Here is a 19957-nt window from a genome sequence, read left to right on the forward strand (position 1 = left end):
TTTCAACTTTATCAATCACTATTTATCTCAGAGTCTGAGATGGTCGAGCACAGCCAGTCTGTCACACCTCTGCATGACCCTCTAATTGTTACATAGTAGCACTGTAGTTTGTAGTTTGCAGTTTGTAGCTGTAGAGCAGACCCAGAAGCAGTTTGTGCTGTAACACTGCCCCCTAGTGGGGGGCAACTTCCATCTCTTCCAGCTTCTAACTTTCCAATCTTTTGTTTCTCCTAATCTCTTGTCTTCTGTTTTGGTTGCCATGGCATCCAGGGCAAGGCGGAGTTCATAGGTCGTGCGTTCGCCAAGCCCATCACTAAAATGTGTGACGAGCACTACGGCCCCCCCCGGTTCCCCCCCCAGCTGGAATACTACCAGATCTACCGGGGGAACTCCACCGCAGGAGACCTGCTGGCCGCCTTCGAGCTGCTGCAGGTGACACACACACACGGTTGCACAAACACAATGAAACACACAAATACACACACACGCTGATACCGATACGCAAGGGTGCATACACATGGAGTGGCAACGCCTTGTAAATACACTGAAGGAGGAGCTTATCATTAAACAAATCCCCTGTAAATCAAGCACACCTATCAAGCCCACTTACCAAATGCATGGAGAAAGCTTCCGTTGAATAAACGATGCACCATACACTATCAGAAATGAGAAAAGGAGGGATCTCTCTCTTTCTGTCGTTGTCTTTCTCTGTGTCCTTCCTTCGCTGTGTGTCACCTGCTTCATGATCCACTGTCACCTCCCATCACCACGCCACTTCCTGCAACAACCTTCGAAACTGCATCCGTTTCCTGCAACATTTCAAAACACTTCCTGCTTTGGCCACTCCTCCCTTATCCTCCATTCCCGATCCCCCATGGCCCCCTCCCACCTCCAACTGTTCAACTTGCCTCCCCCATGTTGGTCCCACTTCCCTCCCTCCTTCCTTCCCTCCTTCCCTTCTTCCTTCCTTCCTTCCTTCCCTTCTTCCTTCCTTCCTTCCTTCCTTCCTTCCTTCCTTCCTTCCTTCCTTCCTTCCCTTCTTCCTTCCTTACTTCCTTCCCTTTCCCTCCATGCTCCTTCCCTCCTCCTTGCCTCCTCCCTCCATTCCTCCCCTGACTCTGCAGATTCCCTATGATGATGAGGAGATCAGGAGGGCTCTTATCGCTGTCCATGACTTTGCTGTTCCTCAGATCAAGGTGCTCTTTCTTTCTTTTCTCTCTTCCACCCATCCCTCGCTTCTCTCTGGGTCAGTTTCCGGTTGGTCTGCAGTCACTCTGTGTTCCAGTTATGTGACCCTGTTCCCTCTGTGTCTCTATAACTACATTCTCAAAACTCTTCATCTCTGTCGTACTAGCAGTCCAAACCACTCAGGCTTTCGATGCCGGTAGACTGATACTACAGTGTACTTTACAGAAGGGAATTTGTTCAATGCATTTTCTTTCTGTTCCTTCAATTCCTCATGACCTCTGTTTTACATTCACGTTGTTGTTTTTTTACCGTGCCTTGTCCAATCAGATTGGTCCAGCAGGGAGGGAAGGGCTTCCTCCTGTCGAGGGACCGACGGATTCAGACCGTGGACCAATCATCCCTGTGCCCTTGGGCATCCGACCAATCCTCAGTCGCTACCGCATAGAGGTCAGAGGTCACTGTAGTAGAAGCAGGAAGAGGAGCAGTGGCAACTATATAAACAATATACTGTATACTAAATAGTACAGTACTGTGCTATGGCCTACATCCTGTGTTAGGGTTGTGACTGGTTCAGATCGGTTCTGATGGGTTGTGACTGGTTCTTTGGGTGAAGGTGCTGTTCTGGGGTCTGCGGGACCTAAAGAGGGTAAACCTGGCCAAGGTGGACCGGCCCAGAGTGGACATCGAGTGTGCAGGGAAAGGGGTCCAGTCTGCCCTCATCCAGAACTACAAGAAGAACCCCAACTTCAGCACCCTGGTCAAGTGGTTTGAGGTGGTGAGTGGAAGTCTCAGGACCAAGCTAGATATCTTCTCAAACTCTGGAAGACCTCAGAGATCTAAGCGGTTCGCTGGATGTAGAATGCTACTAATTACATAGAGTAATTATTAGCATTATAGATTGGTTTTTCTACCCATTAATCCCTGGCTAACTCATTGAGCTAAAGATTAGACTAGCTTTCCCTGCTAGGTCCTTAAACATCTTCCACAACATCTACCTGACCCTTCTATTTCTTGTTGACCCCTCACCCCTGACCCCTGACCACAGGACCTGCCTGAGAACGAGCTGCTCCACCCGCCCCTCAACATCCGGGTGGTGGACTGCCGTGCGTTCGGCCGTTACACCCTGGTGGGCTCCCACGCTGTCACCAGCCTGAGACACTTCATCTACAGCCCTCCAGACAAGAGCTCCAACAACTGGTCCAGCGCAGGTAGACACACACACACACACACTGGTACACAGGAACAGTATTAGTCTGCTGTTTTTTACATGCTTACTGTGATCCGTCAATGTTTTTGAACTCTCAAGTCCCAAGTCTAAATGCTGTAGTCAGACAACATTATGTATCATTCATTCACCTTCTCTGCAGATTGTGCTTCCTCTCGAATGATTCCAGTGTGTTGTATACTGCAGTATAACACTTTGTACTGTGCTACACTGTACCATAGATGAGAGTCTGTGTTTCTCACTGACTCACTCTGACACTCACTCTCTCTCTCTGCTTGCTTCTGCCCCTTCATGCTCTTCATCCTATCCATCCACCTCCGCCCTGTGTTTCTGTATGTCTCGCCGTTTTTCTCTTTCTCTGTCTTGTGTTCCTCGGTCTCCCCTCTCTCTTTCTCTGTCTTGTGTTCCTCGGTCTCCCCTCTCTCTTTCTCTGTCTTGTGTTCCTCGGTCTCCCCTTTCTCTTTCTCTGTCTTGTGTTCCTCGGTCTCCCCTCTCTCTTTCTCTGTCTTGTGTTCCTTGGTCTCCCCTCTCTCTTCTCATCCATCTCTGGCTGTCCTGTCCCATCCCTCCTTGGTGGTCTCACTTCCTGCTCGACCCCTGACCCCCTCCCAGCTAAACTTATGAATGGCTACATGGTCCTCACCAACGGGGGGTTCCGCCCTAACCCCTCCCTTTACACCCACACCCCTCCCCGCACCCTCTCTCGCCCCCTAGGTGATGTCATGGTCAACATGGATACCGAGTCCCACAGGAAGATGGACACAGTGGTCAAATTAGACGCCGTAAGATGTGTGTGTGTGCGCGTGTCTGTGTGTGTGCATGTGATGGTGTATGAGATCGGCGTGTTGTGTAGTTCATTCATGCGGAGTGTAACTGGTGTTGTTTTGTGTGGCCCCTGCTGTAGACATCTGATGCTGTCGTTAAAGTAGACATGGTGAGTATCCATGTCCCCTGTCTGTGACCTGCACTCAGTAAACCAGTGGTTGTCAACCTGTGGGGACAAGCCCCCACCTCCTCAGCACCCTGGCTCAGTCTCTCCTTCCTTCCTGCAGAATGATGAGGAGAAAGAGAAGGAGAGGAAGAAGAAGAAGAAGAAAAAGAAGGGGGGAGAGGTGGAGGAGGAGGAGCTGGATGAGAGCATGCTGGACTGGTGGTCTAAATACTTTGCTTCCATAGAAACCCTGATGGAGGTGTGGCCTATTCTATTCATATCAATTGTGTTCTATTCTACTCTATTACACTCTATGCTATTCTGATCAATTAAATGATCAAAATGTTAGATTTAATATACTATAATATACATATATCACAGCCTGGTCATGTCATGGTTGTTAAGTCCTGTGATGTGAAGGTTGTTGGTCTGATTCCTCAGATCCTGAAGGCCCAGGAGGCAGCGCAGGCAGAGGCTGAGGAGAGGGAGGAGCAGGAGATAGCAGCTGAGGGAGGAGGTAAACAACAACACCACAGCATGACCACAGCATGACTACAGCATGACCCACTAAAGGAACATAACAATCATGCTGAAGTCTGTTTGTCTGGCAGGACAAAAGCATGTGCCCTCCCTCACCCCCCTCCCTCACCCCCCTCCCTCACCCCCCCCTCACTCGGCCCCCTCACTCGGCCCCCACCCTCCCATCCACCTGATTCATTCTCCTGCAATGCAACTATCTAAGGGCAGTGACGCTGTCCTCAAGACCACCCCCCTGCTTCTGTCCCTGCAGCCTGACCCACCCACCCTGCACTGCCATGAAAGTTGACTGATGAATCTAACCCTTATCACTTGAAATAAATAAATACAAGTACCCTCATTCTTTAACTAAAACTGATTCCACAAAAATGATTAAAATCTGTAACCTTTTATCGCCATGTAGTATCTGAGAGCACAGTCATGTAAGAGTTGTAATATCCGCAATGTTGGAATTAGAGTCAATTCTGAATGGTTGAGAAATTAATATGGGCGATGTCACCAGACAAGGGCCTCATTAGCGATGAATCACCATGGTTATTGTTGCCCAGGAAGTAGCAACTCTGTCAGCTTTCACGTTGATTGACAAAGTGCTGTGTCCGTCCTCCTTCACTCCTGCTCTTCCATCACTCCCTCTCACCCGGCGTCACCTCCCCCCCTCTGCTCCTCCGCCCCTTCCCTCCGCTCCTCCCTTCCTCCACTCCTCCGCTCCTCCCTTCCTCCACTCCTCCGCTCCTCCCTTGCTCACCCAGAGATCAGAGCTGATGACATGTCTGGTAAAGGCCCCAGAGGGAAGGACAAGAAGGACAAGAAGAGCTCCAGGGAGAAGAAGAAGGCTCACGTTGGGGAGGGGCTAGAGAAACGCCCCCCCAAGCCCAGAGTGGATGAGCTTCTGGTGGGTGTGGCTTCCCCTCGTCACCATGGAAACATACTCATAGTACGGTGGAAACCGAGTAAATACGCACATATACTGTACGCACACAGTAACACACGCACATAGAGGACAGACACACTTTCACACACAGGGACGCTACCATGTTCATAAATGTTCGCTCTTTCTCTGAATTGGTGTGTTTGTGTGAATGTGTGCATGCATGTTTGTGTGTGTATGTCCAGGTGTATCACAAGGAGCTGGAGAGTGAGTTTGACAACTTTGAGGACTGGCTGCACACCTTCAACCTGTACAGAGGGAAGGCTGGGGATGATGACGAGCATGCCCTGGACGATGACAGGATTGTGGGCAGGTTCAAGGTGCTCCAGAGGACACGTCTACACTCTCATCACACACAATGTGGATTTACACACAACCCTTCAAATCTTTTCCAACTTGAACAAAACCGTTTCAATGGTATTTTGGAACAAAATCGGAATCAATTGGAATTGATTAAATCAGTATTGTGGAAAAGTTGTTATTGCTGATTGTGACAAGGTTGTTGGTTCCTAATCACTTGTACCTGTGTTTTGACCAAGGGTTCCATGTGCATGTACAAGCTTCCACTCTCCAATGACATCACCAGGGAGGCGGGCTTTGACCCTAATATGGGCATGTTCCAGAGCATCCCACATAACGACCCGATTAACGTGCTCGTCCGAGTGTATGTGGTCAGGGTGAGTGGCCTCTCAACCTTTGAACCCTTGACCCCTGACCCTTGTGTGTACCACAGATGATGAGTGTATGTTGTCATGCAGGCCACTGATCTGCACCCTGCTGACATCAATGGAAAAGCAGACCCCTACATCGTCATCAAACTGGGCAAGTCTGAGCTGAAGGACAAAGAGAACTACATTTCCAAGCAGCTAAACCCTGTCTTTGGCAAGTGAGTGTATGGAGTGAGAATTACTTCCTGTAGTCCCAAAAAGGCTTACAAAGTGAATGAACTGAATCTTCTAAACACTGCTAACCCGTTTCTATCTCCCCTCATTCGCTCTCTCTTTCCCTCCCTCCATACCTTCACACTCCCTGCCTCCCTTCTTCTCTCTCTCCATCTGTTCATCCCTCTTTCCTGCCCTCCCGCTCTCCCTTCTTCTCTTACTTTCTACCTTCATTCTTCTCCATTCTTTTGTTCTTTCCATCTCTCTCTCCACCATACGGTAATTCCTCTCCCAGGTCGTTTGACATCGAGGCGACCTTCCCTATGGAGTCCATGCTGACAGTGTCCGTGTATGACTGGGACCTGGTGGGGACTGACGACCTGATAGGAGAGACCAAGATTGACCTGGAGAACCGCTTCTACAGCAAGCACAGGGCCACCTGTGGCATCAGCAGCAACTACTCCATGTGATTACCTGTGTGTCTGTGTGTGTGTGTGTGTGTGTGTATTGGTGTCTGTCTTTCAGTATTAATAAATGACTCACCCTCATGAACACTCACTAACCCTGCCATGTCTCCTGTTGCTGTCAGGCACGGTTACAACCAGTGGCGGGATCCCTTGAAGCCCAGCCAGGTCCTGGCCAAGCTGTGCAAGGAGGGCAAGCTGGACGGGCCCCACTACGGGCCCGGGGGCCGGGTCAAGGTGGCCAGCCGCATCTTCCTGGGGCCCACCGACATAGAGGATGAAAACGGTGCTTCTAGACTTCCTTCTCTCCTGCTGTCCTGTAACATCGGTGTACCAGTGGTGTTTGGAGGTTGTTTGTTGGGACATCCACTGAATAATACAACTCAATCCTCTCCTCTCTTCTTCTCATACCTCCTCTCTCCCACCCCCCCCACCCCAGGTCTAAAGAAGCAGACTGAGGAGCACCTGGCTCTGACTGTGTTGAGGCATTGGGAGGAGATCCCCAGAGTGGGCTGTAAACTCATCCCTGAACACGTGGAGACCAGACCCCTGCAGAACCCAGACAAGCCTGGCATAGAACAGGTCTGTCACATGCTCTCTCAGAAACACAGTCACACACATAAACATACATAATACACTCCACTGAAAGCACGTACACACACTCTTACTCTAACATGCACACACACACAGGTGCACTCACATACATAAGCACTAACTTACACTCACACACCAGTATATTTGTGTGGAGACGTGTGTGTTGTCTCCACAGGGGCGGCTGGAGATGTGGGTGGACATGTTCCCTATGGACATGCCAGCCCCCGGACCTGCCATTGACATATCCCCACGGAAACCAAAGAGGTAGGACCCTGACCATAACAACTGAAAATTAAATTATGGGATTGACTCCTCCGGACTAGCAAGAGATAGATCAGATACGCTACTGTTTCTAAATGATACAAATTGTTTATTTTGAATGTTTCATCATAATAATTTCAATCTATATTTTAAATCAGCTGAACTTGTAGTTTTGTCCACAGGTTTCCTGTGGTAAGTTGCTCTCCTTAGAGTCAGTTCATACTGTGAAAAAGCAGACAACACCAAGTCCAACTGTGTGTGTGTGTGTGTGTTCCTTCATGCTTCCTGCCCCAGATATGAGCTCAGGGTGGTTATATGGAACACAGATGAAGTGATTCTGGAGGATGATGATTACTTTACTGGGGAAAAGTCCAGTGACATATTTGTCCGGGGGTAGGTACGGAGGGACGAGCAGCGCTCAGCCCCGCCCGTGTGGATGTGACGCGTGTGTGCTTGGCGTTAATCACTCTTGTTTTCTTGTGTTCCCGTTTTTCTCCCTCTGTGTGTGTTTGTCGTGTGTTTCTGTGTTTGTGGTGTTTCTCCTGTCGTCCCCTCTCTCTCTCCTCTCGTCAACGCTCTGATGTTGCCTAGCTTTGAGCTCCGTGTTATTATTTGGAACACAGATGACGTAATTCTAGAGGACGATGCTTTCATGACAGGAGAGAAGATGTCTGACATCTATGTCAGGGGGTAAACAAACGACTCCACAAACGACTCCATCGCATGGCTCGTACCAACCTCCCCGTCCTCATCCCCTACTCCCTCCTCTCCTCCTCCTTTCCTCTCTTCCTCCCTTCTTCTGATCTCATCCCTTCGCCCTCTCCACTCATCCTTACCCCTACTTCTCCTATCCCTTCCCCTCCTACCCTCATAACTTCTCTTTCTTTCTCCCCTCCTTACTTGTCCCTAATTTCAGCAATCCAACCAGCACGCAGATCCCTAGCTGAAGACCCACCCCCCACCCCTTCTATCAGCACACAGCAAACAATGGCTTTAACACCTACTTACAGAGAGGGACCAATCAGAACCATATCTATTTTACATTCATACAGGCTCATTGGCCTATCAAATATAGGTTGCTTACGGGGAAAAAATGGGTGTTCTATAGTTGATCATTGAATTGACCCAGGGAGGTATTTATATTAGACTTAGGAGTTGGTGGGGAGTTTGATCAGGGACTAGCTTTTAGTAATAGTAGGTAAAAGCATTTTTGCTAAATACAATGGAAGGTATGGTCCTGTCTTTCCATAGCAACTGTCCCTAGGGCAGGGGTTCAGATTACTCAGAAGGAGATGTTTGATCTCTTGCATGAAAGCATAAGCCAAGAGATTCCACATGCTGGTTCTAAAGAAGCCTTAATGCAATATAAATAACATTTTGCTGCTGATACACTGACGAGCAAAATATATTCTCTGGTTGGGACTGTTTCCATCCTGTTTCTGTAAGCCCCGTCAGTCTGACCCTCAACAACATCTGTTCCTCCTACACCATTGCAGGTCACATGGTCTGACAAGATGACCTCCACCTCATTAGGTCTTCTATGGAACCACCATGCAAACTTGCCTGACCAGACAAACGCCAACCAGCCCAAACTAACTCTGTCAATCCCTGACTTAAAATAAACAACTATCAAAGATCCTATCCCTTATTTACCCTAGCTAGCCATAATTTTCCTTAACTAATCCTAGCTTGTGTAACACCTGTGTTTCTCCCTCCTCCCCTCCCAGTGTCTTCTAGCCCTGGGAGGGACAGTACTTATAGGAGAACAGGACTATGAGGAACACTTTAAAGGACCTCACTTTGATTCTCATTTTGGAAAACGCAAGCTTTGTGTGTGCATGGCCTGTTTTAAACGTGTGACCCTCCAACAACAAACCAGTTTTATTTCTGTTTTATTTTAGGGGACAGTTACATTCTGGTGCCTGGTGCTGTAGTCCTTTGATGCCGTCTTTAAATTGTTAATGGGAATCTATTTTATTTGGATTTAATTATGACTGATTAGTTATTGGAGGATTATATTATGTGTTGTTATGACATGTTATAGACTTCACCTTTACTTCACACATACTACAAACTAGTGATCGCATGATTACATTTCATCCAATAGTCTCTAATCAATAACCAGCCTCTGCAATCCTTACATTGAATTCAACAATTAATTTCTACAGACTATAGATTGCATGACATCTACCTTCAGTAACACAGTCTTCAATCTCATCTCCTCTGTACTTTCACCATGTAGGTCAAAGCATCTCTGACCACTCTGACCCCTTGACCTTTCTGTGTAACCTCTGACCTCGCTCCCAGCTGGCTGAAAGGGCAGCAGGAGGACAAGCAGGACACAGACGTGCACTACCACTCCCTGACAGGAGAGGGCAACTTCAACTGGCGCTTCGTCTACCCCTTCGACTACCTGATGGCCGAGGAGAAGATCGTCATCTCCAAGAAGGAGTCCATGTTCTCCTGGGACGAGACCGAGTACAAGATCCCAGCCCGCCTCACCATGCAGGTCTGGGACGCAGACCACTTCTCTGCAGATGACTTCCTGGGTACGACCTTTCACCTCAGTGTCACCTTAAGATATGAAAAATGATTTATTCCTCAAATGACATATGTACGGTATAAACCAAATGATAATTATGAACACTAGAGTTACATATAAACATATGGTGACTGCTGTTGGTGTCTTCTTCCCAGGAGCGATAGAGCTGGACCTGAACCGGTTCCCTCGCGGGGCGAAGACGTCCAAGCAGTGTTCCATCAACATGATCCAGAACGAGCACGACCTTCCCACCATTTCCATCTTCAAGCAGAGGAGGGTCAAGGGCTGGTGGCCCTTCGTGGCCCGCGACGAGAACGACGACATGGAGCTCACGGTACCCTGCACACACACACACACAAAGACACACACATGGACACATCACTAAGACACACACATGGACACACAGACAGACAGTCATAGACATGTACTTAGACACACCACACACACAGTTTCAGTTTGTGTTAATGAACAGTATTTGGCTTCTGTGATGTCACAGGGTAAAGTGGAGGCGGAGCTTCACCTCATGACAGCGGAGGAGGCGGAGAAGTGTCCAGTAGGTCTGGGACGCAATGAGCCTGACCCTCTGGAGAAACCAAAGTAAGAATACACACACAGAGTACACAGACAAGCACACACACACTTAAACACACACAGGCACGTTCTTTCACACACAGTCACACACAGTCACACACAGACAGACAAACACACATGAACATAGAAACCAGTGGCACAGACATGGTCTTCTCTCCTCTTCCTTCATGACTGGGTTGGTACTCACAGCCCAGGGTCTGGTGACAGACTCAAGGAGCCTGTGTCACCTCCAGTATCAGACCGTCATGGCTGTCCTGTCGGATGTGGGGGAGATGCAGCCCCCTTCAGCCCGGTCCCCTCCCTCCACCCCCACACTTCCACTCTCACTCGTTTATCCTCCATCTCTTTACCTGTCTCCCTTTGTTTCCTTCCACCCATCCTTCCTCTGTGCATCGCCCCCCTCCCTTCCAACATGATCTTTCCCTCCATCTCCATCCCTCCATTCCTTCCTCCTCCCGGCCCTCTGTCCTCCCCCTCCCCCTCTCCCTCTCCCTCTCCCCTTGCCTCTGAAGTCGTCCAGACATCAGTCTCATGTGGTTCCTGAGTCCTCTGAAGTCCCTCCGATACTTCATTTGGCACAACTACCGCTGGCTGGTCCTGAAGGTGCTGGGTGCCCTGCTGCTGATGCTGCTGCTAGGCCTGTTCCTCTACTCCTTCCCTGGGTACCTGGTCAAGAAGCTGCTGGGGGCCTGAGACGCCGGCGGTAGCCCCTCCTACCTCCCCTCTTTACTCTCTCTCTCTCTCTCTCTCTCTCTCTCTCTCTCTCTCTCTCTCTCTCTCTCTCTCGCTCTCTCTCGCTCTGTCTCTCTTTCTCATCTCTCATCTTCTCCTCTCTCTTTATCTCTATGTACTTTATTCTTCTTCCGTTTCAGTTCAGTTCATTTATTCCTGTGTCTCTCTCTGTCTTCTCTCTCACTCTCTATCCCTGGCTTCCTCTCTCCATAATTTCTGCCTAAGTCTCTCCTCCTCTCTTTCTCCCTCGCTACACCCCCATTCCTCTACGAGAGCAGACCCTATGGTACATACCCTGGTTACTTCCCTGTCTCTGCCCTCCTGTGTTCTCTGTGCCAGTGTCTGTGCCATCCCATCATACACACCATCCTAGGCCTCCTAACAGCTGTGGAGTGGTGAACATGTTGTTACCGTGGCACTTGTCATTCCACCTGACATCCATGTGCTCACCATCCGGAGAGTGTGTCTGTGCTTCAGTCACTGTGGAGTGATGCTCTGTTCCTGTGGATATTGGATTGACTCCAGTAAGGCTACTGCATGAATAGCAACTAACAACTAATGCCTGCTTTGCAAATATTTCTCTCTAACCATCTTCCCTCCCTCATCAATCTTTCCTTTCCCCCTCCTTTCCTCTCCCCTCCTCTCCTTCTTTCTCCCCCCCCTCCCCTCCTCTCCTCCCCCCAGCCGTCCGGACACGACCTTCCTGTGGTTCCTCAGCCCGCTGAAGGCCGTGCGCTACCTCATCTGTAACCGCTACAAGTGGCTGATCATCAAGATCGTGGTGGCCCTGCTGCTGCTGGCCATGCTGTGCGTCTTCCTCTACAGCATGCCTGGCTACCTGGTCAAGAAGATGCTGGGGGCCTGAGGGGGGAGCAGAGGAGAGTGGGGGAGGAGGGGGGGAGCAGAGAAGGGGGAGGGGACAGGAGGAGGGGGGGAGCAGAGAAGGGGGAGGGGACAGGAGGAGGGGGGGAGCAGAGAAGGGGGAGGGGACAGGAGGAGGGGGGAGCAGAGAAGGGGGAGGGGACGGGAGGAGGGGGGGGGCAGAGAAGGGGGAGGGGACAGGAGGAGGGGGGGAGCAGAGAAGGGGGAGGGGACAGGAGGAGGGGGGGAGCAGAGAAGGGGGAGGGGACAGGAGGAGGGGGGGAGCAGAGAAGGGGGAGGGGACAGGAGGAGGGGGGAGCAGAGAAGGGGGAGGGGACAGGAGGAGGGGGGGAGCAGAGAAGGGGGAGGGGACAGGAGGGGGGGGGAGCAGAGAAGGGGGAGGGGACAGGAGGAGGGGGGGAGCAGAGAAGGGGGAGGGGACAGGGGGGAGCAGAGAAGGGGGAGGGGACAGGAGGAGGGGGGGAGCAGAGAAGGGGGAGGGGACAGGAACGGATGAGGAGAGGTTACTAGAGGTCATGTACTGCAAGGTTGTCCCTCTGTCCTCACCTACAGCTGCGTATATTCATCCACTCTCACCCTTCGTCACCCAACCTGGCTAGTGAAGATTCTCCCTGAACAATGAGACTTTCCCCTGGACTAATACAAACTCTGCTACTGGCCCACTGCATCATCTCCCAATCACGCTACAGCGGTACACCTGGCCTAACCAGTCCAATGCTTCCTAGCTGGACCCTAACCAATCAGTCACTACCATCCCTGAACTGACCAACTAACCAAATGTAATGTTTGCCCCCTATCTGATTTGTCAGCTGATTGGCTGAATATCTCCCACTGTTCTAAGAATGTTTGTTTGTTTATTTATTTATTTGGTGTTGATTTGAGTTATTTAAAACAGAAACCGTTGGATGAATTTGGGAGTCGTTGACAATATCATATGAAGGAGATTTCCCAGGGCAACTTGTTGCACTATTTGCACAGAAATGATGAAGAAATTGAATACAGCTAACTATTTTGCTAGAATTCACTAAATTCATTTCATTTCAATGAATACCTCTTTAGAGGTAGTCTTCCTAAGGTTTAGCTTGACTTGTGTTGTCCACTCAGTGTTTAAAGGGGCACTGCTTGTTCTGTTTCACCCCTCAAATAAAAATAATGCTCTCTGACTGTTACCGTAGTCTACCCTCGATAGGGCATAGCAACGAGGATGCATGCGTCTGTGACCTGATGTTCTAGAGCAGGTCATGTGACAAAGCATGACTCTTATTCTAGCTTCCCCATAGCTCACGATTCCTTCTGTCTAGATGCTGGAGTTTAAGCTGCTGTTTATGAGAACCTGAGGTATCAAAATAGGGGGATAGGGTTGACCGTTGACCCTGCCGCCCTATCAGAAGGCTTGGTTGACCGTTGACCCTGCCGCCCTATCAGAAGGCTTGGTTTGCAGTGTGCAGTGCTCTTCCGTTTGATCCCTTGCTTGCAGCTGTAATTCTGAAATCATCACTTGTGTTGCAGTCCTTTTAGTGATTCTGTGTTCACAAAGTACGATAAAATAATTAATGTTTGCACTGAACTCTCACCTGTTTGTACGATTAAGAGTGTATTTATATCTCTTTGTTGAAAAGTGTTATTTTACGTCCGTTTAAAAAATGATTTGAAATAAACAGAATGACTTCAGGTAAGAAACGGCTGAGTCTTTGAGTCAGTCAGAGGTCAGTTAGTGTGTGTGTGTGTGTGTGTGTGTGTGTGTGTGTCTGTGTGTGGCAGAGTATATGTTACTCTTAGTCAGTGCTTGTGAAAATGATTCTGTGTACATGTATATATTTACAAATATCACTATCCTATTATCATCATGTCTGTGTACTACCTTCTCCCTCTCTCCTTCCCTCCCTCCCTCTCCCCACCTTTCTGTTTCCCTCCATCCCTCCCTTCTCTCTCCCGTCCCCTCCCTCTCCTGCAGCCGTCCTAACACCAGTATGTCGTGGATGCTGAGCCCTCTGCACGTGCTGTGCCTCCTGTCCTGGAGGAGCTACAGGCTGCAGTGTGTGCTGCTGCTGGCCAGCCTGCTGGGGGCGCTGTTCCTCGTCCTGCTTCTCTTCTCCATGCCCTCTGCCATAAACAACAAGATCTTCAACAGCGTCGGCTGAACGCCACACACACAATCAGCTTAGTAACACACACACACACACATAAGACGTTCTGATGTCCTAGTTCTCCCTTGACACTGTTCAAACAGCAGCACCACTTCTGTAAAGGGATAAAAGCTTTATTTGTTCTCACAGTTTTATCTCAAATATTATTAAAGAGTTCTTCCAGCAGGGTTTGTTTCATGTCTCGTTTTCCCAGCAGGGAGTGTGTACAGTACAGAGGATCTCTGGAGAGGGTCACTCTGGTACCAGCTGCATCGTCTGAGTGGGCGGGATCTCCAGCTCAGTGTTGACCTATCAGAGAGAGGGGTCATGATGAGGCACACCCACGCTTACACACACTAAAGAAAACAGAACAAAAGCAGACACCGAACATACACACCACACACTGAACAAATACTTGCAGAATAAGTATATACACACAGCACACACATACGTACCTTGGAGGTGACATACTGGTGGAGCAGCATGCGTAGCTCAGTGTTCTGCTGTTTCAGACCCTGTGTCTCCGTAATGAGCTTTGACCTCTCTGTCAGAACAGTGCTGCGGACAACAAAGCACTGTTCATTTGTGTGTGTGTGTGTGTGTATGAGTGTTTCTGCTAGTCTGTGTGCTGACTGTAATGTAACTGATGAGGCAGCTGTGTGTGTGTGTGTGTGTGTGTGTGTGTGTGTGTGTGTGTGTGTATATATGAGTTCCCCACTGGTACATGTCCATCGAGGTCTCCAGCTCTGCCCAGATCTTGAGCTTGTTCTTTGGGATGACGTTGGCCATGGAGTCCCAGTATGCAGCATCTTCTGAGTCATCCCTCTGGCCCAGACCCACCCTGAGCTGCTTGTGCCCCAAGCCCCCCCTGGACACACACACACACACACATACAACAGCAGTCATAAGTTACATGACAATCAGCACACAGACAGTCAGAAACACATGCACACACGTGTGTGTGTGACCTTTTAGGGTGGTGCTGGGCTGTGAAGGCCCTGAGGGCTTTCAAGACGTCATTGGGGTGGATGAGATTAGAGGTTGGGGTGCTGGGACAGCTCCGCCCTCTGCCCTCGTTATCGTCCGTAGACACTTCCTGGATATGATATCAGAGGATATGACATCAGAGGAAGTGGAGGATGAAGAGTATGCCAAAGATTGTCTAAAGCGGTCTGCTGGGTCACCAGTAAGTGGGAAAACAAAGTCCCATTGACAAGCTAGTTAGGTGGTCCTTGCTTTTGTCCTTCACTTGTACACTCCTCCCTCCTTACCACCGCACGTTCTTCCTGTTGCTGTGGGTACTTGATGAAGAAGTCGGCCATCTTGTTGACATCCTCCTCACTCTCGATGCCCATGGCCTGAGCAACAAGACCAAAACACAGAGAAGAGTCAATCATGCTCCTCCAACCACCAGTCCCTGGGTGTGTGAGTGTATGTGTGTGTGAGAGTGTGTTGACTCACAGTGAAGATGGCATCCAGCTTCATGAGGGACTGCTCATCCCTATCCAGAGGAGAGAGCAGCTTCAGAAGCTTACTCTCTATCAGAAAGCCCTGGGGAGATGGAGGGGAGGGAGAGGGGGAGGAGGGAGGAGGGAGGAAGAGGGAGGGAGAGAAGGAGGTAAAGAGAGACAGAGGAAAGGTCAGTCAACTTGTTATGGTCCAACTGAAAAAACTTAGCGCAAATGAGCACAAACATCCACGTCCTTACCGTCTCATCACACAGCAGCTCCAGAAGCCTCTTCACCGTCAACACTGACACCGCTCCCTGCACCTCACTCTCCTTCTTCTCCACCTCCCCCTTACTGTCCTTCCTCTCTCCATCCACAGCCAACCCAGAACTCCTGGCCCCTGGCCCAGCCCCAGCCTCCACCATAGCTCCAGGCCCCGCTGAGGCCTCCCCCAGAGCCCCAGGCCCCACCGAGGCCTCCACCAGAGCCCCAGGCCCCACCGAGGCCTCCACCAGAGCCCCAGGCCCCACCGAGGCCTCCACCAGAGCCCCAGGCCCCACCGAGGCCTCCACCAGAGCCCCAGGCCCCACCGAGGCCTCCACCAGAGCCCCAGGCCCCACCGAGGCATCCACCAGAGCCCCAGGCCCTACCGAGGCCTCCCGGTTCCCCAGGCTTGAGCGGCTGGTCTTCCCAGAATGGAGCAGCTCTGATGCAGTCTGCCGAGCGGTCCTCTGGGCTTGCTTCTGGGGCCGGATGGGGCCACAGCGCTCCATGAAGGGCAGCGAGGGACGCTCCCAGGCCAGGCCCAGCTGCTGCTGGTAAATGATGCAGTCGATGTCCAGGGCCTTCTCCACCAGCTCCTTCACCTCAGCCTCGTTCATCAGCCACATGTCCTCAAACCTCTTGGAGTCGATGGCGGCGAAGTGCCTGGATGGAGAGTGTGTGTGTGTTGGGGAGGGGGGGGGGAGCCAACATTTACTTTTGAAAGATTTGAGCGTGTCGCACTTTGCATCTTAACATGGGACACAGGGGTATATGTGCTGTGTGCATTTGTGTAAGTGTATTTGTCCATGTGTGTGTGTGTGTGTGTATGTGTGTGTTATATGGAACCTCATCTTCTTCTGCATGTGTTTGTACTGCTGCATGATGCGCTGGTAGTCCTCTGTCAGACTCTGGTTCTCTTCCTTGGACTGCTTCTCCTGGTTGGAACATTTCACCTTCAGGTTGTTCAGCACGTCCTGCTGCCTAGAACACACAGACACACACAGACACACACCTCACTCAAACTGGCCTGACTTTATAGCTGGCAGCTATACGCAAATCCTGTGATAAGGAGATTGTGTATTTATGCATGTGTGTGTGTGTGTGTGTACATCCTACCTGGTGATCTTCCTCTTCTGCTGGGACTTGGTGATGGCGTTCTCCTCGTCTCTCTTCTTCAGCACCTGGAAGTTGTACTCCAGCTTCTCCTGGTTCAGCTGGTAGGTAGCCTTCATCTGCTGCAGCTGCTGCTCCAAGATCTACACACACACACACCACAGACACCACACACACACACATGCACACAGACATACACACACACACACAGACAGACACACGTGTATTACGTCACAGTGAAACAGCAGGTGTGTAGGTCATGGTGACACCTTCCTTCTCCGGAGGCAGCCTTACCTGGACGTCGGTGTCCAGCTTGATCTTGATCATGTTGTACTCCTCTGCGTCCTCCACCCGCACTTGGTCCAGCAGGACCTCGTACTCCTCCACCCTCCTCATCCTCTGCATCAGGTTCTCCAACTGGGGGAGGGCGGGGGGTGACAAAGAGAGAGGGGTCAGAGAGAGAGACACAAAGGAGGCCAGAGAAAGAGTCTGAGTCTCTGAGAGAAAGGAGGGGGGTGTGACTGAAGAGACCAGAGAGAGAGAGAAAGAGAGGGGGGGGGGGTGAAAGAGTAAAAGTGTCAAGAGAGAGAAGGGTAGAAAAAGGGATGAAGGGAAAGAGATGCATTACCTCTTTGTCACTGCGTTCCTTCATGTGTTGCTCCCACTTCTCCCTGTCTCCAGTCAGTAGCACCTTGCGCTCGCTCTCGTACGCGCTCTACACAACCACAGACCACAAACACTGCCGTGAGAAGAGCCAATGAAAAGGTGGAACCATGTAAGTATGACAGATATTCATTTTTGGTCCGGGGGTGGCCAAAGGCGTACCTCTATCTGGTCCAGCTCCACCCTGTATGACTTATTCAGGATCTTGACCTGGTCCTCCATCCTCTCAATCATCAGGTCCACGTCCTCAGCCTGTCTCTTCAGGTCTTTGACGTAGCAGTCGTCCGCTTGCTTCAGCTCCTACCCCCACACATACACATGCAGGTATTTACACAGACATGAATTCACAGCCACACATGCTGTGTGACCCTCTGTCCTCACCACTGCCTCTCCCTCCCTCTTTCTCTGTACCTGCTGCAGCTCAGTGATCAGATTGTTCTTGTCCTGGACAAGCAGGCCACAGAGCTGCTGTTGGCTGAGCAGACTGTCTCTCAGGTCCTGAGGGATATCCTTCATTTTAGCCACCACCCACTTGTTGTTGATCTCCTCAAACTTCTCCAAGCTAACCTTGGCCTCGTTCTCCAGCTTCTCCACTCTGGAGAGGAGGGGGGGGGGGTGATAGAAATGAGGGAGGGAGGGAGGGATATGGAAAAAATGAAAAGAAGAGGAGGAAGATACACCATGATTATATAGTCTATTACTAACAGTAAGTAAATTGCAGTGGTGTCACATTCCATTCAGATATTCATTCTGATTTCATTTTGACTGTGCATCATTCATTGCCAGTAGAGGGTGCACTTGCAACGTCTCACACTAATCTTTAAAGTCCATGTATTCACCTGAGTCTGCGTGCTTCTTCTATCTCTGCTCTGCACTGCGACTCTCTAGCGTCTGCCGCTACCATGACGTTCGTGACGAGCTCTGTCCCATCGCTCAGCAAATTTAACATCCGCTGAGGCCAAGAGACAGACACAGAAATTAATTAAATAAAAACAGATTCTACTTATTGTATTCGAGTACAATACATACGATTGGTGTGCTCTTATCCACGGATAAAGTTTACCTTCTCACTCTGATCCACTTGGATCTGGCTCTTTCTTGTCTCCTCTTCGATTTCCTTCTTCTCGTTGGAGTCATCCCCGAGTTCTTGTCTAAGTGAGTGACAAGACCAATGTGGTTATCAAAACATGATAATGGTCAAGCACGATGTCTAGGCTGGATTATAGCTAAGCGACATACTGAATCTAAGATGCTAGAACTGTAAAAGATAGAATTAGCAGCTAGACTACCTTCTCCTGGCTTCTTTTCGTGCGGTTATGCGAAGGCGTCTGGCAGCAATCCTCTCCTCCGGATTCTCGGAGTCCAATGACGGTCCAGCTTCACCAGGATCCTCATGAAGGGTCGCGGATTGACTCATGTTTATACTTGTGAAATTGTACTAGCTTTAAAACTGTATTATAGCTAAGCCAGCCTAGCTAACCAGTAGCTAAAATAACAGCTAAAACTGAGGAAGTGTCGCAGCATCATTGTTTATGTAGTGGTTGTTATGGATACGGGGACTGTATTCATTTTCAGACTTTACTGCCATCATGCGGTTTTACCAAGCATCAACAACGTGCTACAACTAATGTCCACCACAGACAACAGAATACACACACTTGAGATTGGAAAGTGAAGGAGCTGTCGGAAGGTGAGGACAGCAGCAAGTTTTAATCTGGTCCTCAGACTCAGATAAAGGATCCAGGATGGGGAAGGAGAGGAGAAGGGGGAGGGGGAGAGAGGAAGGTAGAGGGGAATATGAAGAGATAAGGAAAGAGGAAAACAGGGACACAAGGCTAGGGAAAATAGGACAATGGAAGAGTAGAATAGGGGCCGAGGACAGAAGAGAAAAGAGGGGATGAGAGGAGAGGTGGGGGTGAAGTTGAGGAGAAGGAAGATCCTCCTTGTATCTGGTATACTTCAGCCTAACCTATCTAGGCATCCTGAAAGTGTACCATGGTGCTCTGTATAGACACGCTAATAGGATTAGTTAGAAGCTGACGTCATAGAACGCCTGACGCAAGCTGTGTGTGTCTTTGTGTGTTGAATTTTAATTCTCACTCTACCAATCCTTGCCAGGGGCTTAAACTCTACAGGTGGAGAGACAAGCATAGCAAGTATTTCTCTTCATCTCTTCACTCTCCATCTACAGTTTCCTATCTCCTCTGAACCATATTTCAAATCTCCGTTGAACTAAGACTCTTAAGTCAGCCTCCTCTCTCAAGAACAAGTCGATCCAAGCTAGCCGCTAGAAGCTAACTCCAAAGGACCCAGGTGGCCACTCGGATCAACCCAGGAATCAGACACCCAGGATGGGGGAGGTGTCTGTGGAGTGCCTAGAGCAGCTGATGAAGAGCATGGAGGTGCTGCTGTCGGCGGTGGAGCAGCTGAAGGGCCACTGTGGCCACCACCTCACGGAGCTGATGCAGCTGGTGCTGGAGCTGAGGCAGGAGCAACAGCAGCTGACCCAGCGCTACGACGACATGGCCCAAGAGCTGCAGGAGACCCTGGAGGTGGTGGAGGAGCTGACCGACACCAAGTTTGCCTT

At 50.1% G+C, this 19957-nt stretch overlaps 2 protein-coding genes across 3 annotated transcripts in view; one reads left to right on the top strand and one right to left on the bottom strand.

Annotated features, from left to right (window-relative positions):
- The window catches only part of otofa (otoferlin a), a 46026-nt gene extending 34287 nt beyond the window's left edge, over window positions 1-11739 (top strand). Inside the window, exons 26-46 of one of the 2 annotated variants that reach the window (XM_067241374.1) lie at window positions 271-432; window positions 1516-1635; window positions 1802-1963; window positions 2234-2396; window positions 3128-3195; window positions 3318-3347; window positions 3466-3603; window positions 3795-3861; window positions 4631-4773; window positions 4995-5129; window positions 5349-5486; window positions 5568-5695; window positions 5986-6156; window positions 6280-6440; window positions 6594-6736; window positions 6924-7012; window positions 7304-7402; window positions 9317-9558; window positions 9707-9885; window positions 10048-10148; window positions 11559-11739. In XM_067241374.1, coding sequence (XP_067097475.1) covers window positions 271-432; window positions 1516-1635; window positions 1802-1963; window positions 2234-2396; window positions 3128-3195; window positions 3318-3347; window positions 3466-3603; window positions 3795-3861; window positions 4631-4773; window positions 4995-5129; window positions 5349-5486; window positions 5568-5695; window positions 5986-6156; window positions 6280-6440; window positions 6594-6736; window positions 6924-7012; window positions 7304-7402; window positions 9317-9558; window positions 9707-9885; window positions 10048-10148; window positions 11559-11739 — 2820 coding nt within the window. Of the gene's footprint in view, window positions 1-270; window positions 433-1515; window positions 1636-1801; window positions 1964-2233; window positions 2397-3127; window positions 3196-3317; window positions 3348-3465; window positions 3604-3785; window positions 3862-4630; window positions 4774-4994; window positions 5130-5348; window positions 5487-5567; window positions 5696-5985; window positions 6157-6279; window positions 6441-6593; window positions 6737-6923; window positions 7013-7303; window positions 7403-9316; window positions 9559-9706; window positions 9886-10047; window positions 10149-10654; window positions 10836-11558 lie in introns of those variants that run through there. The other variant, XM_067241373.1, reaches the window with a different exon arrangement.
- A 2182-nt stretch (window positions 11740-13921) lies between these two features.
- drc1 (dynein regulatory complex subunit 1 homolog (Chlamydomonas)) lies at window positions 13922-18787 on the bottom strand. The gene is made up of 17 exons (XM_067241702.1): window positions 18660-18787; window positions 18434-18521; window positions 18210-18322; window positions 17782-17965; window positions 17533-17670; window positions 17336-17422; window positions 17002-17124; window positions 16711-16850; window positions 16441-16575; window positions 16033-16257; window positions 15591-15684; window positions 15344-15433; window positions 15154-15240; window positions 14851-14978; window positions 14601-14750; window positions 14338-14440; window positions 13922-14191 (listed from the first exon to the last, which is right to left on the bottom strand). The coding sequence occupies exons 1-17, from the start codon at window positions 18785-18787 to the stop codon at window positions 14135-14137; spliced, it is 2070 nt and encodes a 689-aa protein (XP_067097803.1). The 3' UTR covers window positions 13922-14134.
- Window positions 18788-19957: the final 1170 nt, after the last annotated feature.

The sequence above is a fragment of the Osmerus mordax genome, chromosome 8, assembly GCF_038355195.1.
Source record: "Osmerus mordax isolate fOsmMor3 chromosome 8, fOsmMor3.pri, whole genome shotgun sequence".
In the NCBI taxonomy this organism is placed as follows: Eukaryota; Metazoa; Chordata; class Actinopteri; order Osmeriformes; family Osmeridae; genus Osmerus; species Osmerus mordax.

Bases quoted from the DNA above. Each gene is read 5' to 3' on its own strand.
- drc1 (XM_067241702.1), bottom strand. From the start codon at position 18,787: ATGAGTCAATCCGCGACCCTTCATGAGGATCCTGGTGAAGCTGGACCG. The intron at 15,434-15,590 runs GTAAGGACGTGG...CCATCTCCCCAG, and splicing joins AGCTGCTGTGTGATGAGACG to GGCTTTCTGATAGAGAGTAA. The intron at 14,441-14,600 runs GTGGGGAACTCA...TGTTGTCCGCAG, and splicing joins ACCTCGATGGACATGTACCA to CACTGTTCTGACAGAGAGGT.